Raw genomic sequence first — 24729 nt, forward strand, 5'->3', positions numbered from 1 at the left:
ACACACGCAACACACACAACACAACACACGCACACACAACACACACAACACACACACACACGGATATGAAGACAAAGATCCACCATTGAGCCACTTAGATAGTCATGGGCAAGTGATGTTTGCAAACACCTACGAAGGCACATGAGCGGCTGACGTTGCACACGCTCAGGAATTGAACCACGTACGATGGGACTGTAGGTGACATGTGCCGATTGCTGATCCACAACTCCCCACATATGCGAACATAAATACATCCACACATACGCGGGCATGTTTAAACATGCGTGCACTTTGGTGCAGCGCATACCGATATAAATGTGGTAAAACGACGTATCCGTACAGTACAGGTAAATCGGAGGTCACAAGTGTGCATTGCGCTTGCAATATCACTGCTCCCCGTTTAATTACAAACCGCTCCATTTCCACTCACCGAGATCCCGGAGTGCCCTCCGCCTGCACCCACCTATCAACAAAACCGGACAGACAAATAGGATTATTGGACGAGCGGTGTTGCGCCCTTAAATGTGCCACTGGTGAGGCCTGTGCATGCATTATTTTTGTTTTGTGCCTCGGGAGAGTGGGGGGGGGGTGCTGCACATCAGTATTGTTAATCACGAAGAGTGGTGGAGAGAACTGGACGAATATCAACGCCTGACTTCCCTTGGAGTGCAATCGCCTCTAAAGTCTGCACGGGAGCCTCTTGACGTTCTGCTACACAGCTGCCTCAGTTTTCAAATAACGACAGGCTTAAGCGGTGACTTCGAGTTACTCAGGAATACATCGAAAATAGTTGTTAGGTTTATTTCGTTTAACCAGGTGAGAGTCCAAGAGACCAGGATAGTCTCAGTTGCAAGTGACCCGAGGCATTAGCCTGCCAATAGTAGGGGGTGATGATTGATGTGCAAAGAGTAGAACGTCAGTGCTAATTTTTACAATCACTTAGTTTTCTTTTGTAGAACAAATGACTTGCATAAGGCAATTTTTAATCTCTTTAACAGCTGCAACTGGCATCAAAAGCCATGGTTAATGCATTGTCTTTTTCAGTAGCTTCATCACTAAGTGTAATTGGATGGAATTTGTCAAATGTAGCTTATTAGGGTTTAATTGGTTATAAATACATCATGGGACCTCCTTTGCCAGTACCAAAATATGAGAATCGAGGTTTTCCCCTTTTATCTGGCAACAAAACAGCTGTGTTAAGATGTTAAAACACCAAACTGAAACCTTTTACAAGGAATCATGTCTGCATTAACCACAATACTTGTGGTCAGAATGCCAAAAAAAACATACTCTGATAATATATATGCATTGTCATTGAAAGAAAGTTGTCTCTGGTGTGGACCAATCAGTTTCAGCTTTCTTTCTAAAGAAAGCTGTTGGTCCACACCAGAGACAACTTTCTTTCTAAAGAAAGCTGTCTCTGGTGTGGACCAATCAGTTTCAATGACAATACATATATATTATCAGAGTACGTGTTTTGTTTGCATTCTGACCACAAGTATTGTGGTTAATGCAGACATGATCCCTTGTAAAAGGTTTCAGTTTGGTGTTTCAACATCTTAACACAGCTGTTTTGTTGCCAGAAAAAAAGTGGAAAACCTCTTCTCATGGTTATGAATGCATTTATATCTCCGTATAAATAAAGTTTGTGACGGATATATAAATATTTATCTGCGCCAAATATACAGCATTTGTTCTAAAGACCAACGGAAACTCTCTGAACAGTCTGCTTTCACAGGCTACAATGGTGATAAGCAATGGCAAAAAGAGTATTCTGCAAAACAAATCCAGTAAAAGAGTTTATAAACTAATTTCATTGCATGGATCTACCTTTGTTTAACTTTACAAGAAGCACAGTATTCCCTTTAAAGTGGGGGTTACACGCCCTTGTGTTCACGGGTTAAGTGGCTCACTTTGTAATCACATTTGGTGACAGATGCCTACGCAGAGCCTCATAACATTGCATTCTTATAGGCAGACAATTGTGTGCTCCGCTGTAGACCACATATCTTTTTAAAAATTACCCGCAACTAAATGACGAAAAAACACAACAGGGCTCCTTTTGAATCTCGAGTTTCCCAGGCCTCTTACAAAAAAACATTTGATCCAATCGGGGCCTTGCACTAATAAAGGAAATGACTGTCTAGTTTTTCCTTACCCGGATCTCTCTTGAAAAATATCAGATTTTATCTCGACACGCTTTCGGCAGGCTTTAAATAGACATCGATGTGTTATTCTTTTTATCTCTTTCATTTTTTCCATCGACCTGTGAGTTCCGTTCCATAACATGGCTTTCATTTCCCACGAGCTGCTCGAAGTTTCAGGAGAAGCCGTGGAGCGAGCTGTAAGTCGACTTATAAAAGAGTGCCTGGACCAATGGGGCCTGTCTTCAGGATCCGTCCGGGAAGGGATGCATTTCAAATTATAAATAATTATGATTTATGTATTTTAAAGAACGATTTCTGATAAATTTGGTGTATTTCAGATCATTTACGTATCGTGATATATTGACCTTTACCAATTCATCTGAAACAAAAAGTTTTCGATTGTTTTGGGCTTAGTAAAAAGATTAATCAATCAGGAGAACATCCCGACCGACCTGCCCCTGCATAAGGCACGACTGCTGTTGTTCGTCTGCTGAAGTGCGCTACGCTTTTGTGTGTGCGATGTCCCGAGTGGTCCTCGGCGCTGACCGCCCGCCACTCGTCGATAGCAACCGCGTGTGACTCACGTCCTCGTTTCTGGATCCACGTTGCAGAACGTGACTGTCGAGACTGGATAGTGACGCCTGAAGAACAGCCTGTGTATTGGAGGCAGAATGCGGCGTGAGATGGCGTTTTCACATTGTATGTATATACGTACGTTGAACTTCTTTCACACCGTTATGTAGCCAACTGTGGCAATCGGAAGTGCAGGGGGGGAAGGACAACAAATTAAACACAAAAGCAGTTCTAAATAAATGAGTGCTCAATCTAGGTGATTTAAAAGTGCATAGCTCCCAGTGGATTCCTAATATCGGAAGGAAGAGCATTCCAGACGGCCACAGAAGCGCATATGAAAGTGTGCGATGCAGTGACCGTCTATGTTCGATAGCGAGCCAAAAGTCACGTTATCCGTATAGGCAGCTGTGACCCAACACACGTAAATAGGTGACCCAATGCACACCCTACACAGGAAACAGATTCACATGTTGGTATATGTTTTACTTATCTTTTTGTTTTTGTAAAATTGAGCCAGTGTCTCGACTGGCAACGATGACGCAAATTTTCAAGGTGATTGGTTTGAACATTTTCATCAAGTTATGAATCTGGCTAAAAAGTTGCTTTTACTTACATCACCCTTATATCCTCAAGCCATATACCCATGACTATCTCGTGATGCTGAACCTGATCTACAACTCGGTCTCTTTTGTAGTATTTGTTATGACCTCCTCACCGAATCATTTCCTGACATACCACCCAGTTAACATCCCTCCTATTTGTGTACATTATTCGTGAGATGTATTCCTCTATACATCCTCTATAAATCGACAGTGATATATCATGGTACTTTTTCAATCTCAAATTGCAGTTGTGTGCCAGTGTAACACATACACCAGCATGGCATCCGACACAGCAAGTGCGTTTTCCATGTGCAACAGCATAACCCTGCCGTAATTCCATTTATGCAGGAAAGCCTCCCTGAGTCTCAGAGTCCTCATTCACGAGATTTCCCACGTGGGACGTTGGCGACACACCAAGACACACCGAATGTCTCTCTGTGCCTCTCGGCATGTGACTAAGAGACAGGGTGTGACCAAGAGACACAGAGTGTGTGTGATCAAGAGACACAGTGTGTGTGACCAAGAGACACAGTGTGTGTGACCAAGAGACACAGAGTGTGTGACCAAGAGACACAGTGTGTGTGATCAAGAGACACAGTGTGTGTGTGATCAAGAAACACAGAGTGTGTGACCAAGAGACACAGAGTGTGTGATCAAGAGACACAGTGTGTGTGTGATCAAGAGACACAGTGTGTGTGACCAAGAGACACAGTGTGTGTGATCAAGAGACACAGTGTGTGTGATCAAGAGACACAGTGTGTGTGTGACCAAGAGACACAGTGTGTGTGATCAAGAGACACAGAGTGTGTGATCAAGAGACACAGTGTGTGTGTGACCAAGAGACACAGTGTGTGTGATCAAGAGACACAGTGTGTGTGTGTGTGACCAAGAGACACAGTGTGTGTGATCAAGAGACACAGAGTGTGTGACCAAGAGACACAGAGTGTGTGATCAAGAGACACAGAGTGTGTGTGATCAAGAGACACAGAGTGTGTGATCAAGAGACACAGAGTGTGTGACCAAGAGACACAGAGTGTGTGATCAAGAGACACAGAGTGTGTGACCAAGAGACACAGAGTGTGTGATCAAGAGACACAGAGTGTGTGTGATCAAGAGACACAGAGTGTGTGACCAAGAGACACAGAGTGTGTGATCAAGAGACACAGAGTGTGTGATCAAGAGACACAGTGTGTGTGATCAAGAGCCACAGTGTGTGTGATCAAGAGACACAGAGTGTGTGACCAAGAGACACAGTGTGTGTGTGATCAAGAGACACAGTGTGTGTGTGTGTGATCAAGAGACACAGTGTGTGTGATCAAGAGACACAGTGTGTGTGTGTGTGTGATCAAGAGACACAGAGTGTGTGACCAACAGACACAGAGTGTGTCAAGAGACACAGTCTGTGTGATCAAGAGACACAGTGTGTGACCAAGAGACACAGTGTGTGTGTGATCAAGAGACACAGAGTGTGACCAAGAGACACAGTGTGTGTGATCAAGAGACACAGTGTGTGTGTGATCAAGAGACACAGAGTGTGTGACCAAGAGACACAGTGTGTGTGTGATCAAGAGACACAGTGTGTGTGTGTGATCAAGAGACACAGTGTGTGTGTGATCAAGAGACACAGTGTGTGTGTGTGATCAAGAGACACAGTGTGTGTGATCAAGAGACACAGTGTGTGTGTGTGTGATCAAGAGACACAGTGTGTGTGATCAAGAGACACAGAGTGTGTGTGTGTGTGATCAAGAGACACAGTGTGTGTGTGATCAAGAGACACAGTGTGTGTGTGTGTGATCAAGAGACACAGTGTGTGTGATCAAGAGACACAGTGTGTGTGTGTGATCAAGAGACACAGAGTGTGTGACCAAGAGACACAGAGTGTGTGATCAAGAGACACAGAGTGTGTGATCAAGAGACACAGAGTGTGTGATCAAGAGACACAGAGTGTGTGATCAAGAGACACAGTGTGTGTGTGATCAAGAGACACAGAGTGTGTGTGATCAAGAGACACAGTGTGTGTGTGATCAAGAGACACAGAGTGTGTGATCAAGAGACACAGTGTGTGTGTGATCAAGAGACACAGAGTGTGTGATCAAGAGACGCAGAATGTGTGATCAAGAGACACAGAGTGTGTGATCAAGAAACACAGAGTGTGTGTGATCAAGAGACACAGTGTGTGTGTGATCAAGAGACACAGAGTGTGTGATCAAGAGACACAGAGTGTGTGACCAAGAGACACAGTGTGTGTGTGATCAAGAGACACAGTGTGTGTGTGTGTGATCAAGAGACACAGAGTGTGTGTGATCAAGAGACACAGTGTGTGTGTGTGATCAAGAGACACAGTGTGTGTGTGATCAAGAGACACAGTGTGTGTGTGTGATCAAGAGACACAGTGTGTGTGTGATCAAGAGACACAGTGTGTGTGTGTGATCAAGAGACACAGTGTGTGTGATCAAGAGACACAGTGTGTGTGTGTGATCAAGAGACACAGTGTGTGTGATCAAGAGACACAGAGTGTGTGTGTGTGTGATCAAGAGACACAGTGTGTGTGTGATCAAGAGACACAGTGTGTGTGTGTGATCAAGAGACACAGTGTGTGTGTGTGTGTGTGATCAAGAGACACAGAGTGTGTGACCAAGAGACACAGAGTGTGTGATCAAGAGACACAGAGTGTGTGATCAAGAGACACAGAGTGTGTGATCAAGAGACACAGTGTGTGTGTGATCAAGAGACACAGTGTGTGTGTGATCAAGAGACACAGAGTGTGTGATCAAGAGACACAGAGTGTGTGATCAAGAGACACAGAGTGTGTGATCAAGAGACACAGAGTGTGTGATCAAGAGACACAGTGTGTGTGTGATCAAGAGACACAGAGTGTGTGATCAAGAGACACAGAGTGTGTGATCAAGAGACACAGAGTGTGTGATCAAGAAACACAGAGTGTGTGTGATCAAGAGACACAGTGTGTGTGTGATCAAGAGACACAGAGTGTGTGATCAAGAGACACAGAGTGTGTGATCAAGAGACACAGAGTGTGTGATCAAGAGACACAGAGTGTGTGATCAAGAGACACAGAGTGTGTGATCAAGAGACACAGTGTGTGTGTGATCAAGAGACACAGAGTGTGTGATCAAGAGACACAGAGTGTGTGATCAAGAGACACAGAGTGTGTGTTCAAGAAACACAGAGTGTGTGTGATCAAGAGACACAGTGTGTGTGTGATCAAGAGACACAGAGTGTGTGATCAAGAGACACAGAGTGTGTGTACTGCATCCACCGCAAGTGATCGTCATATTACAGTCCGTACAACATATTCCGCACTTCTCACGATCCCCGCGTGGCCCTCCATGTGCCCCCCCCCAGCCCCGCCGAATGCTTCGCACCTGCGCTGGTTGTCGGTGAGCGTGATGCCCTGTGCCGACACCTTGAAGTGCACGGTCGTTGCCACGGGCCGTGGCTTCATGTCCAGGATCTCAGCGGTCGCCTTGCCAATCGCCTGAGGCCCCGTGAGCGACTCCATCTCCACGGAGCCCAGGAAGAGCACGTTACAGGCTGCAGGAAGGAGGGCGGTCACCACACAGGTGTATCACTGGTATGTCACGGCTGAGATGGACGATGTGGCAGCTAGCACGAATGAGCTTTGTGCTTTAAAGGGCCATTGCTCGAATCGTCGCCTGTTATATTAAAACTAAAACTAGTAACTTTTGATTGTTTTACCAGGTAAAGCCCACTGAGCTACGTAGCTATTTTTCAGAAGCGACCTGACCACAAATGACAGCTCGATGAAGTGGCTTGTCACGTGGAAATTTATAGCAGCCAAATACTATAAATGCACGTTTCTAAATGTGGAGGGAAAAAGCAGAGAACTCGGAGAAAAATCCAAGCGACCACGGGGAGAGAGAAGTGCAAACTCTAAATATGCAGGTGTCAGGATCGGGATCAAACCCATGAACTCCTGCATACCAGACGAGGAAGTTAACATCTTGCCACCGCTCATGCGCCATGATGGCCTTAAGAGTTGCTCGATAATAGCACTTGCCCCAACGGTTTGTTAAAGGCTATATGGGTTATCTTTGTCTTCGTCTTTGGAGGTGTGATGAGGTGGGTGTGCTGTACCTGCACCCTGCTTGAGGAGTTCTGAGGCAGAATTCACTGAAGAGGTGTCCAGAGGATCTATACACAGACGGCACATAGTATGCATCCTGTTAAACCATGCTGAGTTTGCCATTACACCAACGCTAATATGGAAATGGGACGTAATCCAGCTCCAAATCGTGGAAAAATATCTTATGTGCCCTGTTAGCCAAGTATGAACATATAAAGAGCTCTCAGTTTGTCTTGTTATTTTTCCCATTCCAACAAGATATGGCACTCTAACTCTTCCTTCAAATGAGCATAATTTAAGATGTGTACATGCCAAATTAAAGCAAAGAATGCAAGACGTAAAAACACGATAACGTTAAGAGGGAGAGGAGGTGATGTGGTGCCGGATGGGCTGACGAGGAGGAATATTTGGAGATAGGGCTGTGGGGGCTGAGGGAGGACACAGAAGGAGGAGGTTTGGAAATGAGAGGCTGTTACCATGCTCTGGGACGAGCAGCTTGCACGGGAGGGCGAGGGGCGTGATTGAGTGCTGATAGACGAGGGCAGACAGGCTACCTGCATTCACGCACAGAGTCACACAGACGACACGCGTGTTTACATGCAACCGCACAAACATCGATGCATAACGGGGGAGAGGGGCGGGCGGTCGCTGCTTGTTGCAGAGGGCCACAGTTCGCATGTACCTATAACATCTTTCGCACCGTCCGTAGCCAACCATGCTAATCGGAGGTGCGGTAAACATTGATAATGTATCGATGCTTACTATGTAATAATATGCACTCAAGGTTTGGCAATGCCAACACCAGAAGCGGTGGCCTGTGCAGAATATTGGGAAAAGACTATTATATAGACTATTATATAGGTTATATAGACTATTATACATGTGTATATAGACTATTACATAGGTTATATAGACTATTATACATGTTTATATAGACTATTATATAGGTTGGACAGGAGAAACACGATGGCAAAGAAGAGGTAATAACACATTACACAACCTCTTTAATGGAGAAAGTTGCAGTGCATCACACATGTGAAATGTCACGTGGGATGCACTGCATTACAGTTGGAATCCAGCGGCCGCCCTGGTTGGGACTGCGAGTGTATTAACTTTCAAAATACGTGCCTTCTGCTTTCACGGAGTGAAGTTAAGGATCCCATGATGTCATTTACAAGAGTTGGCCATTGTGTGCTGGTGTCATGGTCCAAATTTGCCAATTGTTATTTTTTTAAGTACCTGCATATTACTCAATTGGGATTATACACATCAATCATGGATTATACACATCAATCATGGCAGGACCCTCACAAAAAAAGAATCATGAAACTCAGTTATGCTTTCCTGGGTAAACAGGATTAATAGGACCTTTCAAATGCCCAGTCACTGCCCCACCACCATCTATGCATACATTTGCATTGCAGGTCTCTTGTGCACAACGTGTATTGACTTGATTTTTACATGAAACAAGAAGGTTCACACACATAGGCATACCATCGTAGGAATGCATTGTAATTAGTGTTGTAAAACCCCTGACACTTGTTCCTTTCCTAGAATAGCAATTGCCTGATCTATAACGGACAGTTCATCCTGATGATTTCTTACCAATCAGCGATCATATATGTTTATCGATTAAACATTTAAAGAGCTCTTCAATCATTACTGTCAACCTTTCCATTATTATCTCGCAATCAATAACAAATGATTTTGAAACAGTATTTGGTAATCCTCATGAGGCCATGTGATTTTCAGCTTTCGTACTATTTAGGCACAGTCATCTTGGTGATGAATTCCAAATAACCAAGGCCCTTATCATCATTATCATCACATCAACACCACCACAATTACACCATCACTGTCACCACAGCTTATCACACACACTCACCAAACACCGGCTCGTTGGAGCAGCCCTTAAGCCGCACACCCTTGGGGGTCGACTCGATGAGAAAGTGGCGGACCAACTCCGACGCAGGGTCACCTGGGGGTGAAGGGGTCAGAGACGGGTTACCGGGGATGGCACCAACAGGCACGGTGCCATGTGGGCTGGCATGGAAATTCTTCATTTCTCTTTGTGTGTGGGGGTACGTGCGTGCGCGTGCATGCGTGTGTGTGTGTGTGTACGCCATGCCTTTCTTGCTGTCCAGCGAGGGGCCTGGTGGGGTGGCCACCTTCAAAGCGAGCCCGTAGGCCCCACGGAAGGAACTGCTGTCACGGATGACGAATGCTCCTGGGTCCCGACCCTTCAGCATGGTGATCGCTGTGAGATAAGGAGACAGAAACACAGACCCACGCACGCACATACAAACATTCCCATACATTTCCAGAAGCTGTATGCGAGCAGCCGTGATTGAGCAAAAGGCAAAGATTGTCCACGAATGCAGACATTGCAGTAACTGCCACAATGCTTACATTTGAGTGTAAATTGGTTACATTAAAGGTACATATAGAAATGCAAACAGCACATCATTTAAATCTATGGTGTCTGTATGTGCAGACACAACAGACGCAACAAATATGTGTATGTCCATACATACAAAGATCACTCGTATAGCCTCAACAGACTGCTGGGGCAAGTGCTGTTAGCGAGCACCTATTAAGGCCAACACATGAGGAGGTGGGTGGTTAGAACCGTGCCCGGCTGCCTTTGTCTCCCGAGTGGTGATGTTTACACACCGCACCAGGTACCCATTTGAGGCTGAGTCGACCTAGGGGAGGCCCAGGACCGCTTCAGATATTCGTCACTGGTGTTGGCCGTGAGCGGGAATCGAAGTCGGGTCACTGGGTTTGTAACGCAGCACGCTAACCACTACACAACCGCTCCCCACACATACATACAAACAAGACACATTCAGGAATAGATATACACATATACGCAACTTAGCTTACAGACTCATAAAAATACTCATTAGCTCATTGCGTAAATCCGGACAATGGAAAATGTCACACACGCTTTTGTAACAACATGCTATAAAAGGCTGCAGTCTCAATTTACAACGGCCCGCTGGAGCCTCTTCACTGATTAAAATCGCCCCCTGGTGTGAGGTCATCTTTGTGTGTGTGTTTGTGTCTGTATATGTATATGCAGTTAGGAGTGAGTTTCAGACAATCCACAATTATGTGTAAAAAGCAGTACTGCCTTTGTGGATATGTTAAAACCATCAGCATTTCCTGACGAAGTGCATTGTGGTCTTATTGTCTTCAGTCACCATTAAAATACATTTGAGCAAATGTGACCAACTGACAGTAGCAGTGATACAGTCATAGACAACTGTGGACTTGTTTCGTACTAATTAGGAATCATCAGCATACTATGGTCACCAATGCTCACGACTGCGAAAGTGTGCCTCTGGAAACCATACACGTGGAGTCCCCCCGCTTCCGTTAAGTGAGCTTGGCTAATGCCAACAATAACCAATTACAGATTTGTTTGATCGGAGCAACAATTTCAGGACTGTGGGATAAGAGATTATCTTACCCTGATCTCTGGAGATGTCGGGCTTGTACCAGTACTTGGATGTGTCTTGCACAAAGTTCACAGGTGACTCCAAAGTCCCATCTTGGCTGACTGGGGAACCTAGTGAGTACACACATACAGAGACAAAGATCCCCCATATAGCCTTTAACAGACTGTTGGGGTAGGTGCTGTTAGCGAGCAACTATTAAGAAGCCCAGCACAGCACATGAGGGGACGGTCGGCCAGCACCACATCCTGGCTGACTCTGTCTCCCCAATGCTGATTTTTACACACTGCACCAGATGCTAATTTAGAGCTGAGTCGACCTAGGGGAGGCCCAGGACTGCTTCAGATAATCGTCACTGGTGTTAACCATGAGCGGGAATCGAACTCGGCTCGCCGGGTTCGTAGCACAGCGCGTTAATTGCTACACTACCGTTCCCCATTAACACACACACACACTCAAGCCAACACTAACACACACACACAAAGGTCCCACTATAAGTGTACATAGACTATTAAGACAAATTATGTTATCAAACAGCTATTAATAATGGTCACGAAGGCTAAATATATTGAGGCCATGGAGCAACCTTGAGAAAAGCGCAAGTTACATTGCTGGACCACCGGACCTTATTGACTTAAGAACGTATTTGGTCATCAATAACAACAACCGACCATGCAGCGGGGGCCAGTGCCATAGCAAGATATCTCTTTTTTTTCTCACACGGGGAAGAGGCCTTAAGCCAGATTGAGACAGAAGCTACCACTGGTGTGTGAATGGCAGGAAATTTAACTCTGGTTCAGCGTGCGGACTCCCACGTGAACACGCACACACATTGCGCACTTTATATTCGACTACAGACGGCCGATACTGGATTTGGTGAGGATAATTATGCTGAGGATGGTAGAACTTTGGTGCTGAAGATGCTAGGTACACGGCTGATGATAAGGATGGTGCCAATGTTACTAATAAATATAACTGGTCGTGCAATATTGAGCTATGGCACTAACAAAAAAATAAACCTGTTGAGAGCAATGTCGTCAAGCTCCGCGTCCTCTACTGCAGGGCAATGTGACGAGTGTGAGCTCATGTGCTGTGTGTGTGTGTGTGCCATGTGAGCGCGAACATATGTGCCGCGTGAGCACGTATACAACGTGGAGTGTGAGCGTGTGTTTGTGCCGAGTGAGCGCGAGCGCGTGTGCGTGTTAGCGCACTAGCCGTGCGATTCCCACCGTGTGGGGGGCTCCGATCGGGAAGCGAGTGCGGGAAGGCAGCGGCGCTGTGCGTGCTCGAACCCCCGGGGCTCGAGAGGCCGCTGGACAGCGGCGACGTCGACAACTTCCCGTTCACGTTGCCGGGCGATAGCCGCATCGCACTCCGACCGCCGCTGCCGCTGCCGCCGCGTCCCTCTGGGGAACCTCCCTCGTCCCAACCGGGGAAGCCGCGCGGTGGGGACGTCTCCCCGGGCCGCCCCTCATCGTTGGAGCCTCGGGGCAACCTGGTTTGGGTTGCGTGAGCCGCGGCCGCCGCGCCCAACATCCCGAACGGCTGCTGCTCGCCCGATGGGCTGTACGAGGTGGTGGAAAAGGTGCTGTAGTTGAGGCTGTAGGTGCTGGCCGGCGGCGTCGTTGCAGCTTCGTAGGTCAGACTCTGCGACGCGCACGGCGTCGCCGCGCCGTAGCTCAGCGCGCTGTTCACCGACGAGCGTCCGCTGCCACCGCTCTCCCGGCCCGAAAGCGGAGCGTGCTGCCGCCGGTAGTCGTCGTGCGGCGTGGACGTGTGGACGCCACGAGCCACCAGCCTGGGGCTTGGCGGCACAGGGCCCAGAGCTCTGACGCTGTCACCAAACCCGGGAGTCTCACCCGTGCTCTGGTGCGACAGCGCCGGGCTCTCCGACCCTGGGAGTCTCCGCAGGATGCCTGGATTAGCTGAGGCCGCCTGAACTCCGTACATATTCGAGGACCCAGGCCCTTGGCCTCCGTAGCTGAGCGATGAGCCACCGTGGCCTCCATCATCACTTTTCCGGCCATAGTGGGCCACGCCAGAGATGACTGGGTGAGGGTGCAGCCTCATGGCATCCGTGCGCATCGCGTCTTCGTATGAAGCCTGACCTTCGACCGCCCGGCCGAGCTGCTTCTGAGCTGGGACAGCTCTGTCCTCCATGCCACTGAACGGGATGCTCTGCGGGGCTGCATGCTGAAAGTCCACTGGCGTGGCCGTCCTGATGCCAGCCGGCTGCAAGGACGCCACTCCCTGCTGTGCTCCATGATTGGGCCCGTAAGCGTACAGCTCGGGCTTTCCTTGTTTGCCGGCGGCCGGGTCTTCCGTACCGTTGTAACGTACTCCTGCCTGGTTACCCCTGTATGCACCGAAGCCGGCATCTAAGTACGGGGTGCCGCGTGGATCCGAAAAACCAGACGTCTCCTCCCATGGCGACGGCTGACGGGCCAGCGTCACCGTAGCGTCGCGGTGCCGGTCGTGCGGCGGTTGGCCGGCGTACGGTCCGTGCTGCCGCGCCTGCTCTGACCTGGCCCGCGAGTCCTGCACGCCCCCGTACCCGCTGTAGGCGCCCGCTTGCTGCGCGCCAGAGATGGCGAGGAGACCGATGGGGCCATCGGGATACTGAACATTCGTGCCGTTGTCACGAGGCGTGGCGCCGGCCGCGGGGCCTCGTCTCTGAGACGACCAGGAGGCGGCGGGGTCTGGGCGAGGCTCGCCGCAGGCGGCCGCGGCGTAGGGCTCGGCGTGCGAGGAGTGGTAAGGGGAGGTGCGCTGGCCCGCGTTGGCGGCGTCGGCCTCGGCGTTCCGAGCCACGGTCTCCACGTAGCTCCACGGCTCTGAAAGCGTGCGGCGAGAGCGGGAGGAACACGCGTTGATTTCACGCTCATGCTGCACACCCGATCATTCAGAAGGCCCACGTGACCATGCCACCGCACAATCAGCCGTGGACACTGCATGCACACCAGAAAGTTGATGCACGCCAACCACAAAGCCTGCCTCCTGTGTACTGCCCTGCCTCTTGTGTACTGCCCTGCCCCCTGTGTACTGCCCTGCCCCCTGTGTACTGCCCTGCCTCCTGTGTACTGCCCTGCCTCCTGCGTGCCGACCCTGACGACTGAGCTGCGAGGCTGCCAACTGGGTTCGTGGCGCCAGGGACACGGCGGTCTGCACTGCGCTGTCATTTAATGAAATAATACCGCTTTAATATTGTAAAGGAATGTGGTGTTTTCTTGTTTGGGTGAGCCAGGGGCAGGGTGGGGGTTTCTCCCCCCCTCTTTCCATCGAGGCCTAGGCGAGCCTGCCGATAATCTTAAGCTTTGCCACCGCACGCTCTTACCGCATTAGGAAAATTCCTCTCGTTTAAAATGTTCTCTTCAAATAACGACCCGCAAGGGACCCATTCAGCATCGCCGAAATGAGACGCGGGATGAACGGCAGCAGTACAATTACAGAAGCGTAAGATGACAATGATTTTGATGATGTTGTTAATTATTATGGGAATGAGAGCAGTAATGTTTTTTTTTTACAACAGCTGTCAATATCATAATACCGATGGTGACAGTGAGGGTTACATGGGGTGATAGCGTTTAGAAAGGTTACATTGATAGCAACTTCACAGACGATAATGTTGATTGCATCAACATATAATCTGGCCAGGTGGTTCAGGGGTAGAATGCATCGCAATCGGAAGCTGAAAGTTCAAATCTTATTTGGAAGTTGCCTTAGCACCATCATCCCTTCAGGATTGATATGTGGAATATTCACCACTGGCTCAGGACTGCCCTAATGCTCATTTGAGCAGGAAATCACTGTGAATCATTGACTTGTGATCTCCATAAGAATGACAGTGGTTGTGATTGTTTGTGTTCGGTAAGCATGACAATTAATAATGGTAGTAGCTATAGAGGTGATGACGATGATGATGATGATGATAACGGTGGCAGTCGCGAATGGGTATGACCATCACGATGAGGTTTGGAGAATGAGTGACTAAGCGAGCGACTGTGATGATCATGGCGGTGAGGTCCACTCACCGGGGAGGCTGGACCTGGGAATGGCGCTGTCAGGCACGTCTGTGGGATGAGCGCCGAAATGAAGCAGGCACGGAGGGTGGTGGGGGGATAAGGGGACAAGCAAGCAGACCGGGGATTGGGCCGCACGGAGGGACGGAGGCAGAGGGGCATGCAAGTTACAGCCATGGGATGCATTTGTAACACACCGCACCAACGACAAAAACCCCGTGCAGCACCGTAATAGCCCACGTGCGGTTATCACAACTTCACCATGCTTCGCTGCCGTTGCTGTTGCTTGGGATGCTTTGTTTGGACGTTACGGCCAGATCAACCATCACTCGGCTAAGGCAGCGGTGAGCAAGGCATATGCTCGGGCAAAGTGTGGTTTTATGGTATGATTAAGCGATTTAGAGTGTACGAATATTTAATTCACGTGTTCTGGATACACGACGTTTTATATTGTTTCAGAAAATAAATAACACACAGGTCGACCGATGGCCACTACCTGTGAAAGGCAAAACCTCAGGCGAGTGTGCGTGCGTTTTTTTCTTCCATTCAATACGCGAGAACGTTTTACAACGATCCCGCTTCTCTTTGGTGGGGTTTTTGTTTGTTCAACACATCCCGGCAGGCAGTGAAATGGTCTGCGTCTGTTTTTCTAGTTTGAATAAACAAATGCTTCAGGCATGACCACACGTGCCTTGCGTTCTTGGCCGTTAAGTTGTCCTTATTTGAAAACTATTTTTTTTATTTTACCAGGTAAGGCCCACTGAGTTGTATCGCTCTTTTACAGAAGGGTCCTGGCCAAAACACGATAGCTCAATGAAGTGGCTTATCATGTGGAAATTTCGAGCATTAAAAAAATACTCTTAAGCGCATATTGATGATAAATGTGGAGGGACAAACCAGAGGACCCGGAGAAATAGCCACGCGACCACGGGTAGAACATGCAAACACAAAATATACAGGTGCCAGGGTTCGGATCGAACCCACGACCTACTGTAAACCAGGCGAGGCAGTTAACATCTTGCCACAGCTTTGGTATTTTGTTTGTAACAGTGGCGGTGGTACATCCGCCACGATGGGTAGGACTGAAATTAATGTGGCCTCCGGCTGGGTTCACACGGAACTAGAATCAACCAAGTGGGCGACCTATCAATCGACTCTTCTCCAACTCCCAGCCTCTGCCACGCCCTTTCACTGCCCGTGGCAAATTGTTGAAACAGAAAAACGAGTAGTGTTCTCGATGGTGATTTCAACTGCTCTTGCTCTTTCTTCTACAACGCCAAGGTTCTCTTCCAAGGCCTGAAAACTCCCAAGTGCTTTGAGACATCTGTCACGACCGTGGATAATAATAACAATGATGCACCGTTTAAAGTGCGCATCATAAGTTTATTCCTAGTGCACGTGGTCAATAAACTTTACGCTATGCAGTGTCCATGATTGGTATGTACATTGAAATTATTTCGCGCCATACATAGCCAACCACGATAATCGATTGTGCATTGTGAGTGGGATGAGCTTTGTGAGGTGTGTTTTATGTGGAGTGGAAGGTGTGGAAGTATTGCGTTTAGCAAGCGCTGCAAGTGTGCTTGGTGTGCTTGGCATGTCTAGGTGTTTTGTGGTTGTGCTGTATGGCTCTCCGCTGCAGCCTCTGCGTTGCGACGCTGGACATCGTGCCGAACAACACGCGGTAAAACCCGAAAACAAATCGGAGAGCTGTGTGTAGCTCAGTCAAATTGTCGAGACCACGGTGGCCTTACCCTGCGCCGATGAGACGTGGATCTCCATGGGCTTGTGGGGCTTGAGCTTGAGGGCAGAGAGCGGCGTCTCAGCCAGGCCAATCGGGGAACGCGCTGTAAGAAAGACAAAGATCCCCCATATAGCCTTAACAGACTGCTGGGGCAAGTGCTGTTCGCGAACACCTATGAAGGCCAACACGGCGCACGAGGGGGTGGGTGGCCAGCACCACACCCGGCCGCCTTTGCCTCCCCAGTGGCGATGATTACACACCGCACCAGGTACTCATTTGAGGCTGAGTCGACCTAGGGGATGCCCAGGACCGATTCAGATAATCGTCACCGTGTGTTGGCCGTAAGCGGGAATCGAACTCGCGCCGCCGAGTTCGTAGCGCAGCGTAGCGCTAACCGCTGCACCACCGCTCCCCTGTAACACAGGCGCACACGCGGCCACTTCTGTCACCCTCCGCACCCCAACGAACGTGCCAAGGCCAGGACACAAATTGCTCATGGGCATCGTCCACATGCCACGGTTGTTCATGTCTCTTACTCAGGACAGCTGCCAGAAATACCTGTTTGCATGGGCTGAAATATATACATGTGTAGTCAGGCTATACTAACAAAGATCACGTCTCAATTCGGTGGGCTTAAATACTGCGTAAGGTGGCTTGTGGGGTAAACAGCTAGGTTTTCAGGGTGTACCATCAACTTGAATGTGCAGACAGGTAAGGAGAGACCCATACGCACAGGCGAGAGTCACTTTCCACACGTGTACAGTGTATCTGAATCAAAGGAGGTCTTGCGAATGTCCCATCTGAGTCCAGTGGCTCAGAGCAGAGACCCACAGGTAGGAAACCTTGGCCAAACGCAGGAGTATCTGTAGACAACGAACAAGGACCACAAGTCGCCGGGGGTCATACCTTCTGGTGAACGGGGAGGTGGACTGCCCGGGTCTTGGTCCATCTCCTCGAATGCCTCCTTGTAACTGTGCATGTGCCTCTGTTTGTTGTGTCAAACGCACAAGCACGCGCACGCGTGCACATAGAAGCACCAAAGTCAGTGCGGCTTCCCAGCTTGGCCGTCCACTGCATCGCGTGCGATGTGTGATTGGTTTATGTGGGCACACCGCACTGAGCTGGCACGCCCACGGTTTGGTGCGGCGAAAGTGTACTATGATATCCCTGTGGTTGATGGACTCAGATGTCTCTCTATAGCTGGACTCACGGCGTATTGCTGGCAGACTTTGATGTTCCACTGGAGGTGGCTGGTGATATCCACCATTGGGTGAACTATACGACCCTAACGATGTGCTGTTGTGACCCTAAAGTGGTGGATTATGGTGATCCTCGAGATTGTGAAACCACTTCAATAAAAGTGGACTGTGGAATCACTGTGACTGATCAGTGGTGTCCCTTATATTGGTGGACACTCTAAAATAATTACAATATTCCACCTCTGGAGGATGATTATGACCCCCTAAGAGGTGGATTGTTCTGTAGTCGTCCTCTGGAGGTGGACTATTGTAACCATCCAGAGGTGCGCAATGGAAACCTAAACAAGACAGTCTATGGCAACCCTGTAAAGTTCACCAATAGTGCTGCTCTAGAGGTGGACGCTGATACCCCCTCTATAGCTGTAATGCGGTCTCCCTCTCAAAGGTGGGCTTGCCACGATCCCGCTCTCCCTTCCTCACCTCTCGCGGACGGCCTCCAGGATTGGCGGCGATGATGTTGCGCACCTCTGGCGAGATGGCTCGGACTGGTGACCGCACGGTGGCCCGATAGGTGCTCTGTTCGCCGGCGCTGCCATTGAGGCCATCGGCACCTTGCTCGCCATCCTGGTTGTCATAGCGACCGTTGCTGAGGTTGCGTCTGTGCATAGGCCGGCCCCTTGCCTCCATGGTTGAGATGCCTGAACGCACCAAACGCGTGAACGTACACAAACAAAGATAAAGATCCCCCATATAGCATAAAAAAAAAACTATGAAGGCCGGCACGGTACACGAGGGGGTGGGTGGCCAGCACCACGCCCGACTGCCTTTGCCTCCCCAGTGGTGATGTTTTTAGACAACGCACCACGGTACTCATTTGAGGCTGAGTCGACCTAGGGGAGGCCCAGGACTGGTTCAGATAATCGTCACTGGTGTTGGCCGTGGGCGAGAATCCAACCTGGGTCACCAGGTTCGTAGCGCAGCGTAGCGCTAACCGCTACCCTACAGCAGGCACGGAGAAACACACGAACAAATAACGCCCTGATGAGGTGCTCTTACCCACATCACACCCGATCCCCTAAGGTTGGCGCTGACACACCAGACGCTAATTTTCAGCCGAGTTGACCAAAGTGGTGGGCTGTCATCCAAATATAACCAAGGTTCCCGAGATTTGTTGTGCCGTGCACTAACCACCGTCATATCACACCAAGGACACACACACACGGGTACGTGCCACTGCAATAGCACAACCAAGTCACGTATATAGCATCGGCACAAGTGAACCTAATAGCACAAGTGCCAAAGGCGACCTTGCTCTGATCTATATTCTCTGCCCCCGGCGAGGGGCGCAGTAAAGTTTTTTTTTTTTTTTTAAATGGGCACCATGCAACGAGCATGCTAGAGCGTGTCACACGTAAAGTGTGCGTGTGTCACTTATTCAAGACTCACGTACACGTGCATCCAAGGCACACGAACGTGCATTTCGACGCTTCGGTTGAGCCGTTCAATTCATACAGCCAAAAGAGACACACGCTTTCCCTATACTCGCTGGAGGATGAGTACGGATGCACTTCAATGTGATGCATCAAATAGGCAAGAACATTTAGTCACCATAGACTCATTGTTGCTTTCAGGTAAGCGTTGCATGAAACGTGACATTTTTATAGACTTGGGAGTTTGTAACTTGAAGCTTCATTATTTGCATCACTAACGACCACAGTCTCGAACAGCAGCTGGCAAATCAATGTGCTCCGTGTTAATCAATGTGCCGTGTAACATGCACAACTGGGTTTAGTGAGAAAGCGGCGTAAAAAACTTCCACTTAACATCCCGCCCGCTGAGCACTATTGGTCAATTAAAATGCACGTTCTAGGTGGTCTCAAGATGCGCACGCAGAAGTGGTAGAAGCGGGAGGGCAGAGAAGGCTTTAATGCCACTCTCTTAATTGCACCACTTCCCCCACTGCGCGCATGAAATGGGGTGCGCGTGTGAGCTGGGTGTCAATGCCACCCTCGTTGTGCCCCCCCCCCGCCGCGCCCCCCAATTCTACGATCAGAGAAGCATCTCGCAGTTGTGGGGGAGAGAGGGAGGTAGTTGGTGTCGGTTGGGGGGGGGGTGCGATGGACACCCCCCCCCCACCCCACTCACACCAAACACGGCTCGGTATCCTGTGAATTTTGGGAGGCTCGTAAAGAGGAGCCCGTTATTAGCATCGCTCGTGTCTCCCGCTGTTGCACGGCACTGCTGCCTGCGTGTCCGAATCCTCTCCCGCCGACCTTCCCTTCTCTCTGGCCAAGCACACAGGCAGCGTTTGTCGTGCAGGGAATGCCGGCAGTAGCCCCAATGTTGGACTCTTCAACAGCCCATGTGTGGAACGAAATCTGTTCATTCACTCGCCGTCTCGCTCGCTCCTCAGCCACCCGCACCTTCACTCGGTGATTCATTCACTCGGTCAAGGACTTTACACACCCAATTACTCGTTCAAATGTAGACTCACTCCTTGACTAATTAACTCTCTGGTAGAGTTATTCAAGTACTCACAAATTGACTTCCCAGTACTCGGTAACTGACTTACTTGATGGCTTAATTATGTCCTTCACTATAAACACGTGGCAGTTTGGTTCAAGTGAGGCTGACAGAGTTTGCTTGTGTTGAACCAATACTGCTGAATTTATGCACTCACCAAAAGGCTGTGTGGCTGATGAAATGTATTGTTTATTTTGTTACTTAATCATGGACTTACTCACTGGTTCATTGACTTCATTGTAAACTTTATATCCGTTCACTTCCTCAATTGCACGCTTGAACCATGTACTCGCTCAATTGCAGAGCTGTGCACTCACTCGTTCACCCACGCAACCGAGAGCTCACAAAGTAGTGCTTTTACTCACGAACGCACCACGTCATTATACTTTTTTTCTTCCTGGGGCACCCGCTCGCTCTCACGCTCTCACACTTTAATTGGAGTGAGTTGTTTTCTTCAATTGGCTTGATTCGTTGTTCGCCAGTGCCTGCCAGCCTGTAAATATGGCCGGCTGGCCAAATGCTGTAAATCCAATTGAAATAAACGATTGAGTTAACTCCTTCAGCATACTCTTTGGTTCTTTCGGCAAAGTCACGTAGATAGAAAATTAATAGATCACGACGTTTCGATCGCAACACAAGCGACCGTCTTCAGGTGAAACAAACACAGCACGTATTGATCTATTAATTTTCTACCTCCGTGACTTTACCAAAGAGCATGGATTCCTGCAGTCACGAAAGCTTCCAATCCTTTAGCATACTTGTAACAAGCAAAGGCATGAAACGTTAGTCGTCTTCTCCTACGAACACTTGTTTTCTCCTAATATACATAGTTAATGAAGCAGGGTGGTGAGTTATTGTTTTCATGATTATTATATTACGTGCCTTTGCCTCCCACTGGCTGGCTGACTAACTCTGCATGCTGCTTTTGGAGATATATTTTGCATCCTCCATCGCACTTACTGGGTAATCACGGTTTTGTGCGTGCACATGCTCATTAACTCCCATTGAACCCTCCAAGGCTCCAATGCACGACACCGACACGTTATCGCGAACAGTTTAATCCAATTAGCATGCACGGCCACCCACATCCATACTCTACGATGCCTTCAGTAGCTTTTTTGGCAATATTTCCCTGTAAAATATATAATATAATAATTATTTCCAGTGATCCAATGCTGGTGTCAGCCACAGCGGAAAATATTACAGTCAGTCCTTACACCCCCCCCCCCCCCCCAACTGCTTGGCATAAACACTACGGCACAAAAGGCCCTTTCTGCCCCACTGAAAACAAAACCGTCTGCCCTTATTGCGAGTAGCAGCGGACAACACAGCGACACATGCGAAATGGGCTGAGTAGCTGCTCAGAGTGTGGCTTATCTGCTAAATTTCTCATGAGCTGAGCTGGCCTACCCTGGACACCCTCCTAATTGAGATGTTCCATATCAAGAGCTTATCCAGGTAACATACTTTTAAAAAAACTATACTTTCCATGACATTAAACCTTTGCATTACGGCTGTCGTACGAGTCACAGACAAGGCGCGTGACGCCATCCCAGCGTCCAAGCTGGCACGCGAGACTCACGGTCCCAGAGCAAAAGGATACGCTCCTGGTTGTTAAGGAGGCTTGCTGAACCATTGGGGAGGGGGGGAGTTGATCGACTACCATTAGCGGTGGAGTCATCCGAGGGTATGCCCTCTTTGATGGACGCTGACGGGGATTGTTTAAGGGGCCGTGACCTATGGACCGTGGGCCCATGCTAGCCCCAGGAGTCAGGGCTTCAGCGGAGCCTAGTGGGTTCAACAGGCATCAAAGGAGTGAGGGCTGACAGGTGCGTCAGTCAAAGTTGGTTGTGTTGCAGAGACCGGATTGTGCACCCATTTTGTTCCTGCCAATGACCAGGAATGTGACTGATCTTGTCAGATCTGGGAAGCTAAGCAGGTATGGTCCTGGATAGTGATTGCAAGGGTGACCACCATAGCCGAGACTTTGTAATCGGTTCAAGGGGGACAAGTGGTTGGCAGCAGAGGGAAGTGCAGCAACGTCCATTGTTGCACTGTACTTCTATGTTGCCATGCTACCTGCAGGGTGTGGGGAGGCCCGCACCCAGCATTGGATTGGCAACGGACTGTACCTGTACACATGGACATGACGGACGCACGAGTGATGGACGTCGACAGCTTCAACGTTTGTGGTTACTTTTTACCCCTGAGCACAGGTCATTGCGATTAGCAGGGGTCAGTGGCGTTCAGGTGTGGCGTGAGTGGGCAGTGGATGACGGGAGGGGTTGCGGATGGAGTCACACGCTAGGTTCAACCGCTCAGCGGGCCTAAGGTCGCGAGGCCAGGCCCGGTACAGTCTCTTTCGCGGGGACGTCGCGATGACTTCACCAAGGAATTTCCGTTGGTTACTAAACAACAAGCGAAACAATTGACGGCTTGACCCCCGGGCCTCCTCAATGGAGCCAGTGTTCATCGTAGCTGTGCGCTGTCAACTGTGCCCGCACTGTGTAGAGAGCTCGCGTGCGAGTTGTGCAGAAGGAAGTTTCCTTGTGGCGCGTCAGGATGGCTCTGAAGGTTGTTTCACAAGAAGGTTTTCGACATCACATACCAAAAGGTGTCTAGTACACGGCTATCATCACAAGGCTCAAATACCAATTTGCATGTGACTCAGCACTGTCACCATCATCCCTGAGGTCACTCAAATGAGTACCCACTTGGGAGGACGTATATCTTGGTGAGAAGTCAACAGGAGTTGTCTTCAGGCGGGACAAGTCCTCTCTACAGTAACATGGTTTCCTATCACACTTTGGACTGCCCATGGAGATGAGTGGCTGTCATTACTCATCATGGCACGAGGACTCCTAGAATGTTGATGCTGTGGAAGTAGGAACAATCCTCATGGACACCGAAGTTAAAACTAGTGCGCTGCAATCTCAGCATCGGCTAATTTTGAATAACCACGCTCGTGCTCTCTAATACGCGAGGGACAATGATTAACCCAAGCCAGGCTCATACACAGCCTTCTGGCCTTGGAGCCAGAAAGCCTTGGTCCTGATTGAGGATTCCGCTGGCCTGGAAATGAGTAGATGACCCGGTCTTAACAAGACGTCCAGAACATTAATAACGTTGCATTTTGAATTGCCACACATCTGGTAAAAACACATCTTTAGTAAAAGCGTAAGTGCCATTATGCATCGCACTGAGCTGTAATGTATTGAATAAGACGTATTGAGACCCATATGTACTGCAGCAGAAAGTCTTTGGTTGAAAAAACAAATTAAGTGAAAATGTCCCTTGTTTTCCGAAGTTGGTATGCAAGTGTTTTTACAACTAACCACAGATGTCTACATAGCTTTGTCAACATCATGGCTTTGTGTCCATAAGGCTTATATAAGTAGCATTGTAGCCACGCGCGCGTGTGTAAGTATCGATCGTATTCTGTAGTTACAATGTAGCTGTGTCAGTAAACCTTGGGTATGCAGTAGTAGCAGTTGTGCCCGAGTGCTTGAGTAAGTTGTTATAGTAACATTGTACAATTGTACGTCAAAACCTTTATAGGAGGATTCTTCATCCAGGTGTAAATATTTAGGCTGGTCACCTGGCCCAGCGGCAGCGTGTTCGCCGCTTGTCGCAGAAGTTCACGGTTCGACTTTAGCAGCCACCCTCGACATTACTGCGAGTTCATTAACTTTTAAAATACGCTGCCTCTGCTTCACAGTGGACACTAAAGATTCCGTGGTGACGTTGGCAAGAGCGGGCCATTGGGTGACGGCTTCGTGGCCCGAATGTGCCATGTGTGAAATTTTACCCCCAAAATTACTCGATTGGGATTGTGCGTAGCAACCGGCGCCACCGCCCCCCCCCACCCCCCCAATAATGAACACTTGTAGGACCCTCCTGAAAAAGAGTCGAGACTCCAGTGAGGCCCTCGTGGGTAAACAAGTGGAATGACGCTGATGATAGTATAGCAATGCATCTCATGACCTGTGCCCTCTTTGTCAAGGTGACCGCCTGAGTTTAGGGTTCATGCACGACAACTTTCATTTTCACAACGGCTAAAAACAAACTTCTGCACAGCAGACCCATTCAGAAAGAGGACAATATGACATTCGATGGAGGAAAAAAACTGAGCAAATTAACGTCGCATCAGCCTTGTGATATAAAACAAACATTTTAGATATTTAAGGGACCCTTAAACAAGGGATCTCTGTGACAGTCACCGAATTACAGATTAAACATATACAAGATATTGCTACGCTCATGTAAAACAAGTGTTAATCATCTTACTCGTGGATTTTAAATTAATTTCGAAAAAGAAAATTTCACGTAATTATATTTTACTGGTTCTGATTGTGA

At 48.8% G+C, this 24729-nt stretch overlaps 1 protein-coding gene across 7 annotated transcripts in view; it reads right to left on the reverse strand.

Moving 5' to 3' along the window:
• Positions 1-24729, reverse strand: part of LOC116938011 (tensin-3-like) — a 141426-nt gene that overhangs the window by 2591 nt on the left and 114106 nt on the right. For 6 of the 7 annotated variants that reach the window (XM_032945227.2, XM_032945234.2, XM_032945222.2 and 3 more), the window contains 13 exons: positions 18331-18548; positions 17558-17636; positions 16662-16754; positions 14920-14958; positions 12118-13722; positions 10903-11001; positions 9556-9684; positions 9313-9405; positions 7904-7981; positions 7439-7495; positions 6706-6874; positions 2732-2800; positions 431-463 (listed from right to left, as the gene is read on the reverse strand). In XM_032945227.2, coding sequence (XP_032801118.1) covers positions 431-463; positions 2732-2800; positions 6706-6874; positions 7439-7495; positions 7904-7981; positions 9313-9405; positions 9556-9684; positions 10903-11001; positions 12118-13722; positions 14920-14958; positions 16662-16754; positions 17558-17636; positions 18331-18548 — 2761 coding nt within the window. The remainder of the gene's footprint in view (positions 1-430; positions 464-2731; positions 2801-6705; positions 6875-7438; positions 7496-7903; positions 7982-9312; positions 9406-9555; positions 9685-10902; positions 11002-12117; positions 13723-14919; positions 14959-16661; positions 16755-17557; positions 17637-18330; positions 18549-24729) is intronic. The other variant, XM_032945190.2, reaches the window with a different exon arrangement.

The sequence above is a fragment of the Petromyzon marinus genome, chromosome 4 (assembly GCF_048934315.1).
Source record: "Petromyzon marinus isolate PM22_M1 ecotype Great Lakes invasive population chromosome 4, UKy_Petmar_22M1.pri1.0, whole genome shotgun sequence".
Lineage (NCBI taxonomy): Eukaryota > Metazoa > Chordata > Hyperoartia > Petromyzontiformes > Petromyzontidae > Petromyzon > Petromyzon marinus.